Here is an 18541-nt window from a genome sequence, read left to right on the forward strand (position 1 = left end):
AGTGTGGTCTACAGCTTATCATGAGATACTCTACCTCAGGCGAGCAATAGCTCGAGACTTCCTTAGATATTGTGCACCAGCTGTTGTTTACAAAAATACATAGACCACCGCCCCTTGTCTTACCAGACGCTGCTGTTCTATCCTGCTGGTACATCATAACCAGTCAGCTGTATGTTGATGTTGTCGTCGTTCAGCCACGACTCTGTGAAGCATAAGTTGTTTCAGTTTTTAATGTCCCGTTGGTAGTTTAATCTTCAGCGTAACTCGTRGATTTTATTGTCCAAAGATTGCACGCTTGCTAGCAGAATGGAGGGGGAAGTGGGGGTTTATTTGATCGCCTACGAATTCTCAGAAGGCACCCAGACCTTCGCGCCCTCTTTCTCCACCTCCGCCTAACAAAATAAGTTACAAACAACGCAAATAAACAATTTTTAAAAACACATTCGACTGGGTGTGCCACAGTCTCCCCTACCAAAACGTCTGCCATCCTGTCCGGCGCCCTTTTACAGGGATTACATGAGGGATTTGGACTACTGATATTGAAATAAAAATGAATATGACACATTTTTCAAATCAATATTAAGGAAATAATAATTAATCAAGCCAATGCAATATTTATTTAACCTTTATTTAACTAGGCAAGTCAGTAAAGAACAATTTCTTATTTACAATGACGTCCTACCTCGGCCAAACTCGTACGAACTGGGCCAGTTGTGCACCGCCCTATGGGACTCCCAATCACGACGGATGGATACAGCCTGGATATCGAACCAAGGACTGTAGTGAGTCTCTTGCACTGAGATGCAGTGCTTTAGACCGCTGCGCCACTCGGGAGTCCTAATATCACAGTGGTCAACAATTTCTCTCCAGAAATGTGTTTAACGAATTAATTGTTATAACTAAGCCAAGATAGACCATTGCCTGTCGTTTCCAATGGGAGCAAATGAATCATAGTGGGCATACCCAAGTATGAGTTATCGAGATCCCATTGGTGGGTTCTATCATTATTTGCATATTTCAGTTATGGAACGCCTACACTGAAGTGCTCGTGTGCAATAATTCAATTCGCCCTTACACTCCATCTAAACAACACACACATTTTAAACTTTGGGAAATGGTAAAGTCTACAAACTTAGCCCTCMCTGTTCGTAACATATTCTAGTTTTGGGAACACAAAACGGTATTGAGATCAAATGTTTAATGATGAGAATATTTGCAGAATGTATGCCAAATTCCATCACATTCCATCCCCCCCCCACTTGGATTCCTCTCATCACCTTGGTGGTGAGTGGAAATACCAACCGGATACTTAAGATTTATACATTCGGTGAAACATCTGGTTTACTGTTCTATCTGTGTCAAAATTCTGACAGCTGGGTTGTATTTTAATCAGGCATCGAGATAGGCGTTCTGTTTTGGGGGTCCTTGCGTTAGTTCCTGGTCCACGTATGAGACAGATCCAAACGCAAATATTTAGCTTACAAAGATTTACCAGATAATGTGTAAATGTGACACTATAGTCTATCTGTTGATGATTCATCCCGGTCTATAAACTGTCTGGGATATTTTTAGTTTTGGACGTCGCTGTTATACGGTAAGTCGACTAGCTAGTTAGCGCTAATGGATGCTAGTATGTTAAAATAGTTTGGTTGTCGAACCCTGTGTAATCCACCCCGGATTTATGCCGAAAGCTGAAATCTCAGAATGTTGTTAAACCTACCCACACAGACCATTTATACTATTTTGAGGGTTAACTTAGTGATCACCCGGATTTCTAGCTAGCCTTCAAAGATGTTAGCAAGATTGTTGATGTTATGGCTATCTGTTGGACGGTACAAGCTATGTCATAACATCATGCATTATCTTTTGGTTTTAGGGGAACGTCTTTTGACATACACATGAGATTTTGTCACAAAAAGCTATTTATTGTTATTTAATTTCTGAATCTGACAAACTGATTAATTTGTGTTTCTAGGATGCAGAATGTCTTGGTTGGCTGACCTGGCAGGGAAAGCTGAAGACTTCCTGAATAAAGTGGATGCAGGAGCTGCCAGCCTGACCAAACCCCAAGGCCGCACCTCCTCCTTCTCCTCAGCCTACGATGCTCCTGACTCCACCGAAACCTCTCAGTACAGTAGCACCAGCTACAGCACCAACACATCAGACACACAGCAACACCCCTATGGGAACGCCACCTCCCACAATGCACCAGGATCTGGTTTCATTACTGCAGCAGCTGGCAACATCAAAAAATCCAAAGGATCCCTGTTGACTAGCTCAGCCACAGTCTCCCCTACCAGCACCCTTCCCCTGGGGTCTTCCAGCACTGCCTCCTCCTCCAGCTCCATCAAACCCTCCTCCAGCTTTGTGAGGCCCAGTAAGAAGAGTCAGAGTGAGCAAGATGTGGATGATGACCTGTTGTTTGACTTCCTTAACAGCTCAGAGCCTCCGGCGGCCAACGAGAGGAGGGAGGTCAGACCAAGAGATCCTCTCAGAGTGTCTCCTGAAGGATCCGGCTCCCCCCAGCCAGCACCTCCTGCTTTGGCTGCTGCCCCCCTCATGGTCCCCTCAGCCCCCTCCACGCCCCCCTCCCTACGGGGCATGTCTCGTACCTCCAGCTACAGCTCTCTCTCCACCAGTACTCACAGTGCCAAAACAGGGGGTTCAGAGGATGGCTCTGCCAAAGAAAGTCAAGGTACTGACACTTCAACTGGTAATGTTTAATGTCAAGGCACATACGTGTATGCCTTTTTTGTTCTTTTATCTCAATGTTTGGTCGACATCATACAAGTTTATGAAATAATCAACACAGTGTTCTTGTTAACAATTTCTAATTTAAGTCAGCTCAACGTTCCCGCCTTTAAATGTATTCTCTCTTTCTCTTTTTTTCCCAGACACACCTGATGGTTCTGACTCTGGGTTGGCTGTTCCCCAGTCTATCACCTACCTATCAGAGTCTCCGGCCACATACGAGGCCCCTCCCCCAGCCCTGGCCCCGCCCCCTATAGAGGAGCAGCAGAGTCAGATGATGTCCAGTCTGCGTTTGGAGAACCAGCTACTGAGGTCAGAGGTCACCTCCCTCAACCAGGAACTGGCATCCATCATCCAGAGAGCCAAAGACACTCAGGAGGGTGAGAGAGAAGACTGAGCAAGGAGACTCATGTCCGGTCCCAAATCTGTTTCTGCTGTCTTGCCAACTCCTATGGTCGTTGTCATGCCGATGGATGTTGTCTTGCCAAGACAGCGCTGACAGATCTGGGACCAGGTTATCCTCATGTATGTGTAGCAGACACCAAAAATAATGTGGTTTGGTTATGTCTGTCGTGGGCGTAACTGTATGGTCATAAATCTCTTTTCCTACAGAATTGAACCAGACGCGGTTACGCACAGAGAAGTGGAATTCGGACCAGTCTCGCACAGACCGCACGGTCAGGGAGCTGCGGTCGCAGGTTGATGACCTCACCGAGGCCCTCGGCGCTAAGGACGGGCAATTGGCCGTGCTGAAGGTCAGGCTAGATGAGGCAGATCAGTTACTGAAGTCACGGAGCTCTGCTCTGGAGGAGGCTCAGACTGAGAGGTCCCGGTATGTTTACAATCTTTGTAGATGGTTAGGCCTGGAAGTACTAAATCTGTCTGCTTCATTCATTATTAGTAAAAGACAACTACATTTGTCAGAAGTCCATGTATGTTTAATTAACCAAATCTTTGTGAATGAATAGATCCAGTCAATGAGGCTGTCCTACTGCCTCAACGTTTACATATTAGTAAAAAATATATATTTTGTTAAAAAGTCTGAGAATAATCAAAATCCAACAGTGGTTACATGGGTAGAAATGTTGTTGGCTCCGGAGGCTCTGTGTGAGGTGCTCTCTGAATAGCTAGTCTATGTGTAACGGAGGTAAGAACGTGCCGGAAGCTCACTCCACAGCTAGCGTTAAATGTCGCCCAATGAAGCTATTGAATCGGATCCTTTTCTGTCAGACAACCGGTTGGTACGTTGTCAAGGAGGCCCGTCACGTGTCTTTATGATCAGAGGACCACTGGTCCGAGCCTAGTAACTAAGGGAACCCGGGACAGTGGAGGAAGCGAAGCTGTTAGCATCACACTGAAGTTGGGTTTTGTATAGCACTAGGGAGACAACAACTAACTTTGTACCCCCATCGTGTCCAGGATCCTCCAGGACCACACAGAAGGAAGCAGTATGCAGTCCCAGGCCATGACGACCATGCAGGAGAGACTGAGGGAGGCAGACATGGCTCTACGCAGGGAACAGGACGGCTATAGACAGATGCAGGTAGATATAGACACACAACACACACACACACACACACACCACCACAACACACACAACACACACCACACACACACACACACACACACACCACACACCATGGTCCCAACTCTCAAGTACACATTGATATTTGTTTTTTTTAAATTATGAATCTTTAATCTGTCAAATACAAATGAAGGATGGCATGTGTAACTAGTGGAAACGGGGCACGTTCTTCATTTACAGTACATTCAGAAAGTATTCAGACCCCTTGACCTTTTCCACATTTTGTTTTACGTTACAGCCTTATTCCTAATCAATCTACACACAATACCCCATAATAACACATTTACATCAGTATTCAGACCCTTTACTCTGTACTTTGAAGAAGCACCTTTGGCAGAGGTAATAGCCTCAAGTCTTCTTGGGTATGACGCTACGTACCCGGGGCGGCAGGTAACCTAGTGGTTAGAGCGTTGGGCCATTAACCGAAAGGTTGCTAGATTGAATCCCAGATCTGACCAGATAAAAATCTGTCGATCTGCCCCTGAACGAGGCAGTTAACCCACTGTTCCCCGGTAGGCCGTCATTGTAAATAAGAATTTGTTCTTAATTGACTTGCCTAGTTAAGTAAAGGTTAAATACATTTTTTTTAAATACAGACTTGGCACACCAGTATTTGGGGAGTTTCTCCCATTCTTCTCTGCAGATTCTCTRAAGCTCTGTCAGGTTGGATGGGGAGRGTCGCTGCACAGCTATTTTCAGGACTCTCCAGAGATGTTCAACCGGGTTCAGGTCCGGTCTCTGGCTGGGCCACTCTAGGACATTCAGAGACTTGTCCCGAAGTCTTGGCTGTGTACTTAGGGTCGTTGTCCTGTTGGAAGGTGAACCTTCGCCCCAGTCTGAGGTCCTGAGTGCTCTGGAGCAGGTTTTCATCAACAATCTCTCTGTACTTTGCTCCGTTCATCTTTCCCTCGATCCTGACTAGTCTCCCAGTCCCTGCCGCTGAAAAACATCCCCTGCAGCATGATGCTGCCACCACCATGCTTCACCGTAGGGATGGTGCCAGGTTTCCTCCAGACGTGATGCTTGACATTCAGGCCAAAGAGTTTAATCTTGGTTTCATCAGACCAGAGAATCTTGTTTCTCATAGTCTGAGTTCTTTAGGTGCCTTTTGGCAAACTCCAAGCAGGCTGCCATGTGCCTTTTACTGAGGTGTGGCTTCCGTCTGGCCACTCTACCATAAAGGCCTGATTAGTGGAGTGCTGCAGAGATGGTTGTCCTTCTGGAAGATTCTCCCATCTCCACAGAGGAGCTCTGTCAGAGTGATCATTGGGTTCTTGGTGACCTCCCTGACCAAGACCCTTCTCCCCCGATTGCTCAGTTTGGCCGGGCAGTCAGCTCTAGGAAGAGTCTTGGTGGTTCCAAACTTCTTCCATTTAAGAATGATGGAGGCCACTGTGTTCTTGGGGACCTTCAATACTGCAGAAATGTTTTGGTACCTTTCCCCAGATCTGTGCCTCGACACAATTCTCCATTTCATTTAAAAAAATATTTATTTGTACTTTTACCTCCTTTTTTCTCCCCAGTTTCGTAGTATCCTATTGGTAGTTACAGTCTTGTCTCATCGCTGCAACTCCCGTACGGACTCGGGAGAGTAGAAGGTCGAGAGCCGTGCGTCCACCGAAACACGACCAAACCAAGCCGCACTGCTTCATGACCCATTGCCCGCTTAACCCGGAAGCCAGCCGCACCAATGTGTCGGAGGAAACACGTTACACCTAGCGACTGTGTCAGCGTGCACTGAGCCCGACCCGCCACAGGAGTCGCTAGAGTGCGATGTGACAAGGACATCCCTGCCGGCCAAACCCTCCCTAACCTGAACAACACTGGGCCAATTGTGCGCTGCCCCATAGGTCTCCCGGCTGCGACAGAGCCTAGACTCTAACCAAGATCTGTAGTGGAACAGCTAGCAACTGAGATCAGTGCTTTAGACCACTGTGGCACTCGGGAGGCCCTGCCTCGACACAATCCTGTCTCGGTGGTCCACGGACAATTCCTTCGACCTAATGACTTGGTTTTTGCTCTGACATGCACTGTCAACTGTGGGACCTAAGACGTGTGTGTACCTTCACAAATCATGTCCAATCAGGTTGTAGAAACATCTTAAGGATGATCAATGGAAACAGGATGCACCTGAGTGCAATTTCGAGTCTCATAGCAAAAGATCTGATTACTTATGTAAATAATGTTTTATTTTTATTTTTTTGGAATAAATATGCAAAAAATATATATTTTTGCTTTGTCATTATGCGGTATTGTGTGTAGATTTGATTTTGTTTTATTTAATACATTTTAGAACAAGGCTGTAATGTAACAAAATGTGTAAAAAGTCAAGGGGTCTGAGTACTTTCCGAAATGCACTTTAAGTCAATCATAGACTATAACTTGTCGTCTCCTTGGTTCCCACAGAGTGAGTTTGCGGTGCGGCTATCCAAGGTAGAGGCTGAGAGGCAGACACTGGCGGAGGCTGTGACGGGCGCAGAGAGACGGGCGTCGGAGGATAAGCACCGGGTCGAGGACCTCCAACAGCAGATGAGGAGTGCCCGGAACGCAGCCGAGACTGCCAAGCAGGAGCTATACGACTACAAACACAAGGCCTCCCGCATACTACAGGTAAGATAGACTCTTATATCTGTCACATATTGGAGATTTAGGACACAACTCACTATTTCCTTTCTAATGCTTTTGTTTTGTTGTACCACCCGTGTGTGTGTGTGTGTGTGTGTGTGTGTGTGTGTGTGTGTGTGTGTGTGTGTGTGTGTGTGTGTGTGTGTGTGTGTGTGTGTTGTGTGTGTGTGTGTGTTGTGTGTTGTTTCCTCTTCCAGTCCAAAGAGAAGCTGATCAGCAGCCTGAAGGAGGGGTCAGGCTTGGATGGTCTGGAAGGAGGAGGAACGGGAGCTTTGGAGCTGGAGGAGCTCAGACATGAGAAGGAGCTGCAGAGAGATGAGATCCAGAAACTACAGGGACAGATGCAGACGCTCCGAGCTGAGATACAGGTGAGAAGGGATTGGAGATGGTTTCAATGATATATCCCTCTCTCAGGCCGACCCTCTCTCAGGCCGACCCTCTCTCAGGCCGACCCTCTCTCAGGCCGACCCTCTCTCAGGCCGACCCTCTCTCAGGCCGACCCTCTCTCGGCCCGACCCTTTCTCGGCAGACCCCCCTTAGCACACATGCAAAGCAACTTACAGTACAGTGTGAGTGCATACAATTCTTTAGTATGTTGATGTGATTCCTGCAGTATCCCTGCGGGAATTGAACTCCTCACCTTGCCGTTGCTAGCACCAACTGAGCCACGCAGGCCATGCTTACTTCAAGACAACCTTGGTGGCTGGATGACCTGGCTGTAAGAGTGAGATGTTGTGACCTTTCTTCTCCCAGGACTTGGAGGTCGCGGCCCTGACTGAGGCAGAGACGTGGCGAGAGCAGCAGCTGGAGATGCAGGAGCAACAGGCTCGACAGACCAGAGCCAAGCAGGAAGTGGAGGCCGAGGTGGAGCGCTACAAACAGGTAGCAGAATATATCATATTATACCACGACGTTGTTGAATACTCCTTTCTGATTGGCTTGAAGGGCATTCTAGAGCATGCCTTATTTCCCTGTAATGTACAGTATAATTCAATGGCTCTGAAGTTCATTGTTGTATGTTTTATGTTTGAGCTGKTTTTGAAAGCAAAAGTCGTTTTTAAAACATTATTGGCATTGTTGAAAAATCTAATTTCATAATAGCGAGCTAGGACTGACGCTTTGGTTAGCTGAGCTAGGAAGTCTTTTTGTTTGGTTACCAAGGCAACTACTGTCGCAGTCTAGTAAACTTGCTAGCTACTTCAGTGGATGTTGAATACATTTCTAGCAACAAATATAGTCTTTTTAAATAAGCGGGAAAATATTGCAACTCCGTGGGAAGTGCGTGCCACTCACGCATCAACCCCCTACAGAGGACAGAGATGGAAGGAATCACTTGTGGCTTACTAGTGGGTAAGATGGCGGCGTTGATGAGGTTGCCCGTTTCTGCACGACTTCCATCTTTTTTTAATGGACATTTTTTGCGTTAATTGTTTACTTTGTTTGCTCAGAATGTTCACGTAATAATTTTCTACGACCAACAAACACTTCAGCGAACTGTATAAGATCATAAGCCAGCTAGAATCCTCTCACCCGTATGCAGTCTTTATTGTTGCTGGTGACCAAAATAATCACCGACATGTATCCTGCCCCACAAAAATGATCCAGCAGACGACCACACCGGGTTTCGCTCCTATCAGGTAAAAACAAGAAGTGGCTCCTGTGGGGCACGCGATCACCACGAATTCCCGGGTTCCTGTTGCGTCATGCTGATGGTAGAGTCGGGTTTTGGCCCCATCCTGCCATCCCGCCTGGTTAATGGTACAGGCTGGTGGTGTAACAGTGTGGGGAACGTTTTTCTGGCACACGTTAGGTCTCTAAATACCAATTGAGCAATGTTTCCATGCCTCAAAGAATTCAGGCTGTTCTGGAGGCAAAGGGGGTTCCAAACAGATACGAGACGGGTGTACCTAATAAACTGTGTGTACATCAGTCACAGGCTTTATTAGGAAATGTGTTGATGATGTTGAACCCACAATAACAATCTGGACATACCCCAACCAATAGAAATCTGTTCAATGTCAGCAGAACGAACCCTGGTGACTCTGTGACGTGCGACGCGTACAAGGCAAGCAGGTACGAGCTCCGCAAAATCCATTAGGGACACAAAAAAGACAATTCAGACTCAAACTTGAATTGATGTTCAATTCAGACTCACGTCGCATGTACCAAGGACTACAGATTACAAAGGCAAATACAGGTGTGGTGCCCCCCCGAAGCCTCCCTCCCAAACGAGCTTAATGCGTTCTATGCTCGCTTCGAGGCAAACTACCTGACAATCCAGGAGGACTCTCGCTGCTCTGGACGACCAGGTGCTTACACTCGGCGCACAATTGGCCCAGTGTCGTCCTGCTTAGGGGAGGGCTTGGCCGGCAGGGATATCCTTGTCCCATCGCGCTCTAGCGACTCCTGTGGCGGGCTGGGCGCATGCACGCTGACACAGTCGCCAGGTGACCGGTGTTTCCTCCGACACATTGGTGTGGCTGGCTTACGGGTTAAGCGGGCATTATGTCAAGAAGCAGTGTGGCTTGGTTGGGTCGTGTTTCAGAGGACGCACGGCTCTCGACCTTAGCCTATCCTGAGTCCGTACGGGAGTTGCAGCGAAGACTGTAACTACCAATTGGATACCGCAAAACTGGGGAGAAAAAAGGGTCAAAGTAATACAAATTTAAAAAAGAATGCTGTTCATTGACTACAGTTCAGCATTCACCACTATTGTTCCCTCCAAGCTCGACACCAAGCTCAGAGCCCTGTGTCTGAACACCACCCAGTGCAACTGGATCCTGGACTTCCTGACTGGCAGACCACAGGCTYTGTGTTTTGGCAACAACACCTCCTCCACACTGACTCTTAACACAGGAGTCGCCCAGGGATGTGTCCTCGGTCCTCTGCTGTACTCCCTGTTCACCCACGACTGTGAGACTTTGCACGACACCTACTCCACACTGACTCTTAACACAGGAGTCCCCCAGGGATGTGTCCTCAGTCCTCTGCTGTACTCCCTGTTCACCCACGACTGTGAGACTTTGCACGACACCTACTCCATCATCAAGTTTGCTGATGACACCACGGTTGTAGTCCTGATAACCAAAAACGATGAGTCAGCCTTTAGGGATGAGGTCAGTGAACTGGCATTGTGGTGTCATGACAACAACCTRTCCCTCAATGTCAGCAAAACAAAGTTGATTGTTGACTTCAGGAAGCAGCGGGAACATGCCCCGATTCACATCAATGGGACTGCAGTAGAGAGAATCACGAGTTTAAAGTTCCTCGTCGTCCACATCACCAAGGACTTGACATCGACCAACAACACCACTCTTGTCAAGAGGACGCAACAGCGTCGCTACTTCCACAGGCGGCTGAATAAATTCGGCATGCCAACCCCGGATCCTCACCGAATACTACCGCTGCACCGTCGAGTGCGTCCTGACCAATTGCATCACGGCCTAGTAAGGGAATTGCTCCATACACGACCGCAAGGCCCTCCAGTGGGTGGTGCAGACTGCTCAGTACATCACTGGGGCTATGTTCACACCCATCCAGGAAATCTACTCAAAATGGTGTCTGAGGAAGCATCATCAAGGACCCCACATACCCCAGCCACGAGCTGTTCTCTCCCTTACCGTCGGGCGGACAGTATCGGAGCAGGAGGTCTGATACCAACAGGCTCGGAGACAGTTTCTATCTACAAGCCATCAGACTGTATCGTTCATGCTACACACATCACATCTGTTGCTACCAGACCCTTATTATACTGCTCAGTTTATACACTGCCCCATCACCCCCTTCCCCAATACACCTGTAAATATTATAAATTGTGTCTTTTTTTGTTTTCTTATTTTTTCTTATTGTTGCATTGTCGAAGGAACCTGCAAGTAAGCATTTCATTGGACGATGTCTACCAATCGTATCCAATGCATCCGACTAATAGAACTTTAAACTTGGGTCCTATTCATTAAGGTGTGCAACGGAAAACATTATGAAACGTTTTGCGATGGAAAATGTGTTTTGTTTCTTATTCGACCACATGTCCAGGTAGTCCATGCCTGTTTCTTTCTCTGTATCTGGGCTAAAGGGAACTTTTTATGTGTGTGTGTGTGTGTGTGTGTGTGTGTGTGATGTAGGAGCTACAGTATGTAGAGGAGGAAAACCACCGTGCCAAGACCACACTGCAGAGTCGCATCAAGGATCGGGAGGATGAGATACAGAAACTCAGAAACCAGGTATATAGACATACCAGTTAAAGTCGGAAGTTTACATACACTTAGGTCGGAGTCATTTAAAACTCGTTTTTCAACCACTCKACAAATTTGGTGTTAACAAACTATAGTTTTGGCAAGTCGGTTAGGACATCTTACTTTGTGCATGACACGAGTCATTTTTCCAASAATTGTTTACAAGTCCTCAACTGGCAGCTTCATTAAATTGTACCTGCAAAGCACCAGTCTCAACGTCAACAGTGAAGAGCCGATTCTGGGATGTTGTATATGTCAATAAAGTTCACATTTTATTTATATATATATATATATATATATATATATATATATAATGTGACCTTTTTTGACATTCTACTGCATTGTTAGGAGCTAGGAACCCAAGCATTTCATTGCACGAGTTATGACGTGCTAAATTGTATACGACCAATACGCTTATTTGATTTTAGAAGAAGCACAAGTAATGTTACAATCCCCTGTCCCGCCCTCTTTTTTTTTGTTGTTCTCCCCCTCCCTCTGCCTCACCATCCTGCCTCCCTAGCTGACCAATAAGGCTCTGAGCAGCAGTAGCCAGGTGGAGCTAGAGAGCAGGTTACACCAGCTGACGGAGACTCTGATCCAGAAACAGACCATGCTGGAGTCCCTGGGAACAGAGAAGAGCTCACTGGTCTTCCAGCTAGAGAGGCTTGAGGCCCAGCTGAAGAGCGTCCAGGGAGAAGGGCAGACCGGGGGGCCGGCCATTAACATGAGCAGCATGGAGAGCCCAGGTGAGGCTGGGGCTGTTTAAAAAAAAAAYAATACCACCCAATTTCGTACACTATTTTTGACCAGCTCAGGTGAGACTGATGTCATGTGGATGGATATGATTATGTAGCCTGGTTGTCCCAGATATGTTAATAATGGGTACGGTAACCAACTCCTTCAGGTCTGGGTCCAGGCTAAGGGTCAGGGTGAGGAATTTATTATTTTGAGGGAAAAAACAAACTCCATGCTACTCTTGAATGTCTAAAACTGGATAAAGTAGAAATTATAATGGACCTTTTTAATATATATTTTTTTTAAACAGCCCTTTTTTTGCTGGCCTGCAAATTGTTTTTGACGAACAAATCGGTCTGAAATTGAATCTGTGCTTCCCTCTGCTGAATTTTGAAATCCTGGTGTTGCCCTGGAGACAAAATGTTTGCCAACACAGATCGTCAAATAAAAACATTGATTTGAGATTTTGGGAAGCTTTAAAAAAAAAAAAAAATGATCTGATGAGCAAGCACTCAACACTTTGCTCAAGCTCTTTCCTTTTTATTTTTAATTTTAATTTAATTTTTTTGTTTTCTTCAGGTGGCCACTCAAATTGTTGGTATATGTAAAGCGTTTCCCACACTGGGAGCAGAGGTAGYGTCTCTCCCGTGGGAAACTCTCTTGTTCTTACTGAGCGTGAAGGAATGACGGKATCTCTTTACACACTCTGTAGAAGAGAAGGGTACTACTTCTGTGTGGATCCGCTGGTGGCTTGTAAGATCACTGGTGTTTTCGGCAAGTGTCTTCCCACATTCAGTGATAAGGTCGTTCTCATGTGTGCCGTGCCTCGTGTCTCTCTAAGTTTGCGCTGCTAGTGAAACTCGTCCCACACTCATCACAGGTGGTCTTTAACCCAGTGTGGATCATCATGTGTTTTATCAAGCTCATCTTTTCGACGAAGATGTACTACATTGTTGGCAACAGTTGGGTTTTTCCCCCTGTGTGGATTATCTTGTGCCTACTGAGAGAGTGTGTGTTTTGTTCACATCATTTCCATGTGTTTTGGTGGGTTGGGAACCTGTTTTGTTCACATCATTTCCATGTGTTTTGGTGGGTTGGGAACCTGTTTTGTTCGATTGTGCATTTAGGATGTCCTTTATCTGACATCGTAGTGCATTTGTTACTTTAGAGACAAACTCCCATCCTTCTCTAATCCTCAAACTCACTTAACAACAAGACATCGTCATTTTCATTTCGATGTTCAGTTTCCTGTATAATCCCTTTTGATTCTCCAAGTTATTCAACAAGACATCGTCCCGTTTCATTTCGATGTTCAGTTTCCTGTATAATCCCTTTTGATTCTCCAAGTCTATTTAAAAAGTAACAGAAGCATTCAGTCGGGTGACTTTACAAACCCACTTCTGTCGCTTCAGTTTTGATGTGAAAATTTGTCCAAGGCCCAGGAGTAATACTTATGTGTTGACAACATGTGACCAGGCTTCTTCACACTCCTGTCTGGGGAAAAATGCCTGTTTGTTGGTCAGCGGCTGGTCCAGAATCACTTTTAACAAAAACAGGAAGCAGGGAGGAAAGGCTGGTTCTGGTGAACACATCACAGCTAGATCCTATATGAAAGCACACAACAAAAGTGTTATTCCATGTGGAATTGACTAAACATGGCCATGACATTAATACTTRATTTTACAACAGACAACATTCTCTAGATTTTTCTACAGAAGCTTTTTAGACATCTGCATAAAATCATAACTGAGAAATATTTCATCAAAGAAATCTGTAGATTTTTTWTTTTATTTGCAGTGTGTGCGTGTGCGCTCACTGCTCAGAATAACAACTTCAATATTAATTTGAGTCTTCACAACGTTTTTTCAGAGATTGAAAAAACAAGATTACATTAAACATGACAACCAACAGAACGGATTCACTTTCCGTTCTCTACTCTCTTACAATGTTTCATTATACCTAAAGTTATTTTGTTTTTGTCTTTAAGTTTACTGTAGTATAGTGTATCGGAGGCTTTACAGCAACACCACAAGAGAAATACAGCAACAACACAAGAAAGCAGAATCAAAATGCCCAGAATCCAGTTGTACATCGGAAGGACTCATAGATTCACCATATTGTTTTTTTTACATTGACACTTCTCGGAGGAACAGCAAGATTAGGGGGAACAGCAAGATTAGGGGGAACAGCAAGATTAGGGGGAACAGTAAGATTAGGGGGAACAGCAAGATTAGGGGAACAGCAAGATTAGGGGAAACAGCAAGATTAGGGGGAACAGTAAGATTAGGGGGAACAGATAGTAAAAGGAGTCCCATGTTGTATTAGAAGTCTTCTCCCTTGTTCCTAAATATAGAAGTCTTCTCCCTTGTTCCTAAATATAGAAGTCTTCTCCCTTGTTCCTAAATATAGAAGTCTTCTCCCTTGTTCCTAAATATAGCACTAATTTTCTCCAGTGGTAGTTGGACTTATTAAAGAGCTCACAATTCCACTGATTTTTTATTGTTTGTGGCTGGTCTTTTTATCCAGTTCTAGAGAACGTATTTTCAGGCCACAGAGACATTTTTTTTTGAAGGAGATTTGAGCAGATTTTGGGGAAGCTGAGATGTTACTAGTAAAAGATGTGAGATTTGTTTCATGATTTCACCATAACCTCTTGGATGGCAGGACTGAAAATACCTTTATGTTAACGTCACACAGGGACACGACAGAGGAACGCACCAATCCTGTTCAACGACCACGACAGTCCAGGAGTGTATGGCCAGGTACGCAAGGCAGCCAGCACCATCGACCGGTTCAGGTGAGCTATTATACCAGAGGGTTGGCTTTATCAAAACATACTTTTGTGTAGTGTGATCTTAAAAAATGCTTTATTCAGACAGTACAGAAACAGGGGTAGACAGGCCAGACAGGGRAATCTACCACAAGACCTTCAAGGCTCTTATCAGTATCAGGAATGTTACCATACAACTGTACCTCAAGTTAAGTTTGAGGAATTGTTTGGTATTGTTAACTTGTCCCAATACATGAGCTGTTTTTGTTGTTAAAGAGCAGTGGAATTTCATTCTCGTTCTATATGTTTCCATGTTTTATTCATATTTTATAGGCACGAATGTTTACCATTTCAACCACACGAGTGTCACACATTTATATCTCACCTCGACAATAATCTGAAAATCTTGTCCTTCCAGCATCCGATTAGGAATCTTCCTGAGYCGCTACCCCATGGCTCGGGTTTTTGTAATACTTTATATGGTGAGTGTCTTTTTCTCTAATGCAACGTGTGTATTGCAACTACTATAATTACTGTACATGTAACGCTAACCAAAATATAAGTTGAAATTCTCTACTCCTTTTTAACTGAATAAAACCAATGAAAACCAGTATAAAACTCTTGCTGTTTAAAAAAATAAATACATTGTTTTACACAGTCTTTTGTTCAAAATAAATGTGTCACAATGATCTGTTAAAGCCCAGTTTTTTTTGTGTGTGTTTTTTTTCAGGCACTACTGCACCTATGGGTCATGGTTGTTCTGTTGACCTATTCCCCAGAGATGCATGAGATCCACGACCATCCTGCAGGGAGATAGAACACAAGGCCTGAACGATGTCATGATAGAGCTTTATTATATATATGTTGTTGTGATCTGGGGTAAGGTGAAGAGATTAGTTCCCTTTGTCATCGAAGACTAGCCTGGTGCCAGATCTGGTTGTGCTGTTTAGACCTGCCTACCATGCACGCAACTTTAGGTCAAAAGTACGCTGGTATGGGGGGGGACCCTTTAAAATAACACAACTGGGCTTTTAGTCGGCGAATTGTGGCTTTTGACTCAACCGTGTGAAGTTGGAGCTGAGCCAATCAGAGGACACGGGCGAGGAGGAAAAATCGCGATCTCTCAGCTACAGGCCGTAACCCTAAAGTCACAGTACTGTAACGACCCTGGGTTTATAAGCACCGATATCGACTCTGCCGTTCGAGCATGCTTTTGCGGCACAGTCGATAGCGCGCCGGACCTCGGGCCTAGAAGGTCGAGGGTTCGAGACCTGCTCCCTGCTGTTTCATTACAGTACTATTTCCCTCTCTCAGGCTGGATGGCAGTTCTRCGCCACGTCCGTTGATACCACTGATGTGTGAGGGGAAAAAGGGTAGGAAAAAATGGAGAACGAATTGTTTTGCTCAATACATTTTTCCAAAATAGTGTGTTTAGTCAAGCACATAACCACTATTATTTTGTAGTTAGCTCCTTGGTTAAGGCGTCATTACGACGAAAGTAGTTAGCTACAGCATTTATTAAACGAACCGAGAACATTTTCTTGACCGCACATGCTTTGATCTCCGTAACAGCGCGTTGACGAGCAAGGGGAAATGTGCGAGTCGCTGCGTGGATGGAAAACGGTCGTGGCAAGGAAGAGCTCCTCCGCSGGTACCGTCCATCACAGAAAGTTCTGTTAGACGTTTTAACGATTAGTAGGCCAATGTTAATCAATCKGTTTCTTGATCTGTCCTCTTGATGTAGCTAGACGTCAACAGTAGGCTGGCTAATGCTGTGGTAAATCAATTCACCAAATGACAACGAGGCATGTTGAATGAATGTTAGGCTAGTATTCAGGCCTGATGGATTAGATCAGGGATGAAACCAGCTCCGATAGCCCTAGTTGTTTCATAGTCTATATAGCCCACAGTAAGCTAGACTAATACATTGCATCCAGTAATTTAATTATTCAGAATTCTCCCCGAACAAAATGAAGAAGCCAGTCTACACTTTCAATAGACTCTATTCCACATAAAGACATCTATTCATTAGAATTACCCCTAAATTGAACCTAGAAAAATGTGAAAGTGTCATTGAGACCAGCTTAATTTGATTTAGGATCAAACACAAGACTACATTTGATATAATTTAAGACTAGGTTTCAGGAAATGGCAGTTTAAAGTTTATTTTATTTTTTAATTGCAAAATGGCGTCTGTGACACTTCAAGGTTGGCAGGTCTGTGTTTTGCCAGTTCCGTTCTCCGTTGGCATGACAATGACCATAGGAGTTGGCTAGAAAGCACACCTAGATCTGAGACCAAAGGCTAGTTGGAGTAGGGATGGAGCAAGCTGCTGATTTAATGACTCAATAAGCACAGAACTGACATGCTAGCTACTCTATAGGACACTGACTGACTTAGGATCACTTTTCCCTGTTATTCACCTCCTAGGTTGACAAAATTCTTGTAACGTTCCCCAAAATTCAGGTTTTCCAGACATTCTKTTTAGAGGTTTCCTGGAATCAGGAGAATAACCAAGGAGGGAATCCACTAACTYGAATCCTCCAACTACGATTTCTGGGAAACCTGGGAATTTGGAGAAAGTTACTAGTATTGTGCAACTCCCCCTGTCATCCCCTGTCCCCCCCTGTCCTCTCCACTGTGATCCACAAGTCAGTCACAGTAGAATGGGGTTTTATAGCTGTTATGCAGTCAGATGCTGATGGGTGGTGCAGTGATGACGGCGTATTCATTACAGTTATATTAATTTATCCTTATCCCCTTCTCCTGTATGATGTTACCCTCCCCATCTTAAATCTGTTAAGTTTATTTTCCCCATAGAAACMTATGTTTCCATTCACAGTTTTTATGTGAGTAAAGTCATACCTATAAAAAAAAAAAAAATGATTAAAAAAAGATAATGAAAGCTGGGATGGAAACCGAAAAGTTTCGGGAACAATTGTATAAATGCCGACAGATAATTTGTTCGTTCAACGTGGTGGGTCCTTTTTTTGTGTCGGTAAAATGTATTGTGTGCGAGAAATGGCAGTGGAAACTTCCTTTTTATGCGCAAAATGTTGATATAATAACTATCATATCGACGTAAACTTTGGAGTCACGCAATGATATGTTGTGTGTGTGATCCTTCCACTACGACTCGGAAAACCGTGCAGGTTACTAGGCTACAGATGAAATGGGTTGAACTTCACAGGGTGGTGAAAAAGTGCACGGTGAAAAAGTGCACGGTGAAAAAGTGCACGGTGATCTTGAGGCACGTATCCAATAAATATCGAGGGTCTTACTCTGGTGACATGATGATCGACGCTTGACTGCTGTTTTGACAAATAAACATTTGCATATTTTCTTTTATGCGGATTCTAGAATATTCACATGAAAATCTGTCTCTCCAATTGGATGGAAACTTAGCTACTGAGGATTATTTAAATGTGAAAAGGATTATTTTAATAAACATCAAACCTGAAGATAAAAACACTTGTTTGTTTTTGTTTCATCTGTCTGTGGATGCATAAATTATTTGTTTGAGTTTAAAACACAACACTGCTTTTCTTAGCAGTGTATACTTGCCTGACAGGAAAGTGCCATGCTGTAGATGAATTATAGTAGATTCCTCCTTAGAAACTATCGTAGGCCTACATACCCGGTTGGAACAACCAGAGGTGAGTCCCTGCTAACACTGGCCTGGCCAAAACTCATCTACCTGACCCTACATACACTGGCCTGGCCAAAACTCATCTAACTGACCCAACATAGACTACATGACCAAAAGTATGTGGACACCTGCTCTTTGTACATCTCAATACAAAATCATGGGCAATAATATGGAGTTGGTCCCCCTCTTTGCTG

General features: G+C 44.7%; 1 protein-coding gene across 1 annotated transcript; it reads left to right on the forward strand.

Moving 5' to 3' along the window:
• Positions 1–1373: 1373 nt before the first annotated feature.
• golga5 (golgin A5) lies at positions 1374–18169 on the forward strand. The gene is made up of 13 exons (XM_024138547.2): positions 1374–1594; positions 1976–2695; positions 2895–3131; positions 3364–3583; positions 4171–4294; positions 6743–6946; positions 7159–7329; positions 7715–7843; positions 11083–11181; positions 11714–11939; positions 14626–14725; positions 15117–15180; positions 15429–18169. The coding sequence occupies exons 2-13, from the start codon at positions 1984–1986 to the stop codon at positions 15513–15515; spliced, it is 2373 nt and encodes a 790-aa protein (XP_023994315.1). The 5' UTR covers positions 1374–1594; positions 1976–1983; the 3' UTR covers positions 15516–18169.
• Positions 18170–18541: the final 372 nt, after the last annotated feature.

Source organism: Salvelinus sp. IW2-2015, unplaced genomic scaffold (genome assembly GCF_002910315.2).
Source record: "Salvelinus sp. IW2-2015 unplaced genomic scaffold, ASM291031v2 Un_scaffold1511, whole genome shotgun sequence".
NCBI lineage: Eukaryota > Metazoa > Chordata > Actinopteri > Salmoniformes > Salmonidae > Salvelinus > Salvelinus sp. IW2-2015.